We start from the raw sequence: 4,955 nt of genomic DNA, 5'->3' as shown, positions 1-4,955 counted from the left end.
GGGAACAAATACAGATCTCTTCCTTGTCCACCTTTTGAGGGCATACGAGGTGATTGAAAATGCCATGGCTTGTGTTGGGCTACTGTGAAAACAGAGTTCACATCAAGGTCTGGCGCCTCTAAGGTGGTTCAAGACCCACGAGGCCTTATTCTCCGAACGGGAGCACAGAGCCTTCCAGCCGCAGAGGGTTCTTGGCCTCTCTGGTCCAGAACAGCTGGCAGAAGTGGGCAGACTGAGAGCCTCAGATGCAGCTGCTCCCCAATCCTGGTGCGCAGAGCTGAACTCGGACCCGTGGCCCTCACTGCCCAGACCGTGCACAACCAGCTTCTCCTCCTCCAGCCTGTTTTTCCCATCTGTAAAATGGGAATAATCACAGTATCTCTCTCTCTCTCTCTCTCTGATGGCTACATGAGCCATGGTTGTTGTTGATTGCCTTCCAGTCGAGCACAACTCGTAGCAACCCTATGAACCAAAGGCCTGAAGCTCCCCCTACAACTTGAGCCATTGGTGGGGGGCCAATAATGAAACAGCTGGTATCTGTAGAGCATTTTGTTTCATGCCAGGTATCTGCTGGACACTGAAGTTAGCCTCAGAGAATGTTCTAGAGTCAGACTTACATGTTCTAGAGTCATGGCTTACATGTCTGGGCCTCAGTTTTCTCATCTGTGAAATGGGGACAATAGAAATGACCGTGTGTGGGTGTGGGTGTGTGTGGCCTCAGTGAGGCAAGCTAGGTGGAGCTCACACCACAACGGAGCCTGGTGTCAAAGCTGATCCTAGTTAACACTGCTGCACCCAACAGTGACCTCTCACTCTCTTTTTAGAAGAAATACAAAGTGGAGACAGAGATAGAGAACTGGATCCAGAAGTACGATACGGAGATGAGTGAAAAGCAGGTATTTCTCTCTGAGTCTGTCTCTTTCAAAGCCTAGGATGGGAAGGGGACCTGGCTACAGTTTGTACCAGACACAGAGCCCCCCAGAAAGGCCCTAGGAGGAGGCTACAGCAGGGTCCCAGCCTGGGGCGGAGAGGGGTGAGGTTTGCCAGAAGAGGCCAGAAGCCCTGAGCCCCTATGGTGAGAAGTGCCTGGACTCATCCAGCAGGCTTGGCTCCATCTAGTGTCCACTCCCATAGTCCTCTGCTTCCTCCTGGCTCCCACAGCTAGGATATGCCTCTTCAGGCTCAGGTGTGAGGCCTTTTCAGCAGGTGCCCCTGGGGTGTGCCTGGTGCTGGGGTGGCAGCAGGGAAGACAGGAAGTGTCACATAGCAGCTGTGTGACCTTAAGCAGGGATCTGACCTTCCTGAGCCCACTCCTGCATCCATCTGGTCAGCCGAGTCCATGACACCATGACTCTGGATTGTGGCGGGCATCAAGCGATAAGCTTCTGTCACAGTGCAGGGTCTGGCTTAGGGAAAGGCAGCCTACAAACTGGGGCACCCCCAAGTCCTCCACTCATCTCTGCATTAACTTGCTGGCCCCGGACTTGACCAGGGACAGAAGATCAGGGAGCACTGGCCCTCAGCCCCCAAGTGCACAGAGACCCAGGGTGGGCCACGTGAGAGGGGGCTGGAGGGGCCTGTTGACTCAACTCAGAGCTCTGGGGGGAGGGCTTATCCTGTGGTGGGTGTCCGGTCAGTATTAGATGAGAGAGGGAGAGAGAGGGGAGGAAGGGGGAGAGGAGGGAGAGAGGAGAGAGAAGAAGGAAGGAAAGTGGAGGGATAGGATGGAGAGGGAGGGAGGGAGAGGGGAGGGCAGGAAGAAGGGAGAGTGGAGGGGGAGAGAGGGAAGGGAGGAGGAGGGAGAGAGGAAGGAGGGGAAGAGGAGGGAGAGAGAGGGGAGAGCAGGAGGGAGGGAAAGGAGGGCAGGAGCAGAGAGGGGAGAATGAGAACCCCAAGAGGCTGCACGTGGCCATGAGGAACCCTTCCCCTGGGGTGTCTGGTGGCAGCATTCCCCATCTTACTGTCTGGTGTCCCTGCCATGTGCTTGGCATCCTGGACAGTCCATGTGCCCATCGTGCCATTCGGCCTTCAAGCCAGCGCCAGGAGTGGGGTCTGTCCTCTGCCGTGGTGGATGAGAAGCCAAGTCTTAGGAGGTGGAGGTTCCCAAGTGGATTTGAACTTGGTGTCCAATCCACAAGCCCCTGGGGGCTTTCTGTTGTCCATTCCCCCACCCCTATTCCTGTTCAGGCAGGCCCATCACCTCTAGGAGAGGAGGTGGGGATGGCTGGGGGCACACGGGGTCCAGGGCGGGTGGGCGCCGGTGGGCGGAGGCTGCAGGCCTGGTGGCTGCCCGCAGGCGGAGCTGGAGGAGCTGGACGCCATCCACAAGGAGGAGAGGGCACAGCTGGAGGAGCTGAAGAAGAAGCAGGAGGTGCTGGTGGAGGAGTTCTCCCGGATCCGCACGGAGCAGGAGATCAACTCCCAGAAGCGGCTGGAGGCCGAGGAGCAGATGCTGCTCATGGTGCGGGCGGCCACACTCATCCAGGCCATGTGGAAGGGCTACCTGGTGCGCTCCATGCTCAAGTCCAAGAAGAAGAAGAAGAAGAAGCGCGGCAAGGGCAGGGCCAAGGGCAAGAAGTGAGCCCTCACTGGGGATGGGCCAGGGCGCAGGGGCAGCCTGAGCTTCTGGCTGACCTGAGGTGCTGCCTATGAATAAATTCACTTTAAAGGAGCCCTGGTGGTGTCATGGTTAAAGGATCCAGCTGCTAGGTGAAGGGTTAGTGGTTCAAATCCACTGGCTGCTCTGTGAGAGAATGCTGAGGCTGGAAGGACTGGTAGCCTCACAAGCCCTGGTGCAGGGTTCCCTGGGCCCTGCATGTGCTGTGAATCCACAACGTGGCAGCAGCTGGAGATTTCCCCCAGGGTCCCCAGGGCTCCAGGCCTCAGGGTCTTCCCAGAGTCTGGCTTGTGAGACTGTGGGCGACCAGGACTGTCAGGGCCACCCCAGCCTTGTCCCAGCGCAGGTCAGGGGTGAGAAGGGGGCAGTATAACGGCTGCAGGGGGCCTGGGGACAGGCCGACAAGTCCAGGAGCTCTCTGGGATTTTTCACTTGCTGAGAATGTCTTTCTTATCCAAGAAGAGGAAATCCCAGAACGAGTCTGGGGTCACAGGCCTGTGGCATGCTAGAAATGTCTGTAATTATGCTGTCATTAGGTGCCATGGCGTCGACGAGGCCTCATAGCGACACTGACCAGCAGATCTGAGCCCTGTTGTATCCTGTGCCGTCCCCATCATCTGACATGCTTAAGCCCATTGCCGCAGTCACTGTGTCGACACATGTCGTTGGGGGTCTTCTTCTTCTCTTTCCCTGACTCTCCACATGATTTCTGTTAGGCTAAAAATAAAAACGGAGGTTGAAGCTCAACTCAAAAATCCTATGTCAGGATATTTTCCAGAACCAGAACTCAGAAAATCCTCTGTCAGGACATTCCCAAAAATCAGAACTTAGAAAAGTGTCTGGGGAGCTCTGGTGGCCTAGTGGCAAGGAGCTGCAACTATAATCCCAGAGGCACACGGTTCGAATCCACCAGATGCTCTGCTGGGAAAAGGAGGGACAATGTCCCCCTGTACCAGTCAGATCTGATTTGACGGTACACACACACACAAAAAAAATTTAAAAAAAAAATAGAAAACTCTCTGTCAGGACATTTTTCTGAAACCAGAACTCAGAAATCCTATGTCAGGACATTCCCCAGAACCAGTTTCCCAAGACCAGAAACTTTAGGCACCAATGAGCCATATAAAGACCCCATATAAACAACCCCCCCAAGCCCAAACCCCAAGGCTACTCCCCTTGCTGAGAAGCCCAGCGCACAAATAAACTCTGAGGAATGTTTCTACCTCAGTTTGTTTCTTGGCTTTGATCTGAAACCTTTCTATGTCCCTTTCGGAGAACAGCCTCTCCTAACGATGTGCTCAAACTGTGTGAGACCAAGTCTTATCATCCTTGCCTCCAAGGAGCATTCTGGCTGCACCGTCTCCAAGACAGATCTGCTTGTTCTTTTGTCAGTCCATGGGCCACTCAGTATTGTCCAACCCCACAGCTCAAAGGTATCCAGTTAATTTATACAGACTTTCATTGTCCTTTGTGAGTGAAGAACTCTCTTGCTTCGAAAACCAGGAACAAAGCTGGGGGTGGGGGCAGGCCGGCAGGTCCTGGAGTAGGAGTGGGGCTCTTTCCCAGGGCTCCTCAGACACACAGGTAACTTCCGGGGCTCTCCGGATCCCTCCTGGGGCTGAGGTGCTGCTCTGTGGCAAAGCGGGACATGCATGCCTGAGACAGGGACACCTTGTCACCTTGTTCTTCCACCACTGGCTTTTCTGAACGTCTTATACTGTGCTTTTCACAAATCTTAAGTCCAGCCTCCGGTAAGCCTCTCGGTGCCATTTCCCAACCACATCTTTGTATCTGTGTCCCATTTGGGGAATCCTCACACTCTTACAAACTTTCCCAGGCTACTGCGCATGTTAACGGACAAGAGTCTATACACGACTTTGGTGTGCGCTGGGTAAATTATCCACATGGTTCAATGCATTGTAATAATCCCCTCATTGCTGCTGTCTAGAACTGAGCCTGTAGTTACGTTACCCCCAAGGTCTGCCTGTGATTTCAGAACCAAACTCAGGAGGGAGCCACTGACCTGCCTGCCAGTCATTAGGTGGAAGGCAGAGGCAGGTCAGGGTCAATGTTGCTGCTGTCTGTTCTGTTGCAATCCCTGTCCTATCTCCATCCTTGTGGCATCATTGTTTAGCTTTGTTACTTAACATCCACTCATTTCCTTTCTTTTTAGTGTTGAGTATCTTCCTAGTGTGAATGTTCACCTTACAAATCTATTCCTTGGCTGAAAGTTGTGTCAGAAAGGCGAGTTCAGGCCAGGATGAAAGCACTGCCAAGGGCCACAGTCTCGAGGGCTCCAGCAGGCCAGCAAGTCTGACCGTTAGTGTGATTTTTTTTT

The 4,955-nt window shown here is 54.0% G+C and overlaps 1 protein-coding gene across 1 annotated transcript in view; it reads left to right on the top strand.

The window, feature by feature from the left end:
- IQCD (IQ motif containing D) overlaps positions 1-2,581 on the top strand; it is a 9,140-nt gene extending 6,559 nt beyond the window's left edge. Inside the window, exons 3-4 of the mRNA XM_006900989.1 lie at positions 825-896; positions 2,297-2,581. Coding sequence (XP_006901051.1) covers positions 825-896; positions 2,297-2,581 — 357 coding nt within the window. The remainder of the gene's footprint in view (positions 1-824; positions 897-2,296) is intronic.
- The last annotated feature ends 2,374 nt before the right edge of the window (positions 2,582-4,955 follow it).

Source organism: Elephantulus edwardii, unplaced genomic scaffold, assembly GCF_000299155.1.
Source record: "Elephantulus edwardii isolate Elephantulus edwardi_28Jun2011 unplaced genomic scaffold, EleEdw1.0 scaffold00304, whole genome shotgun sequence".
In the NCBI taxonomy this organism is placed as follows: Eukaryota; Metazoa; Chordata; class Mammalia; order Macroscelidea; family Macroscelididae; genus Elephantulus; species Elephantulus edwardii.
The sequence above is the reverse complement of the archived record's forward strand: the minus strand, read 5'-3'. Positions and strand labels throughout refer to the sequence as shown.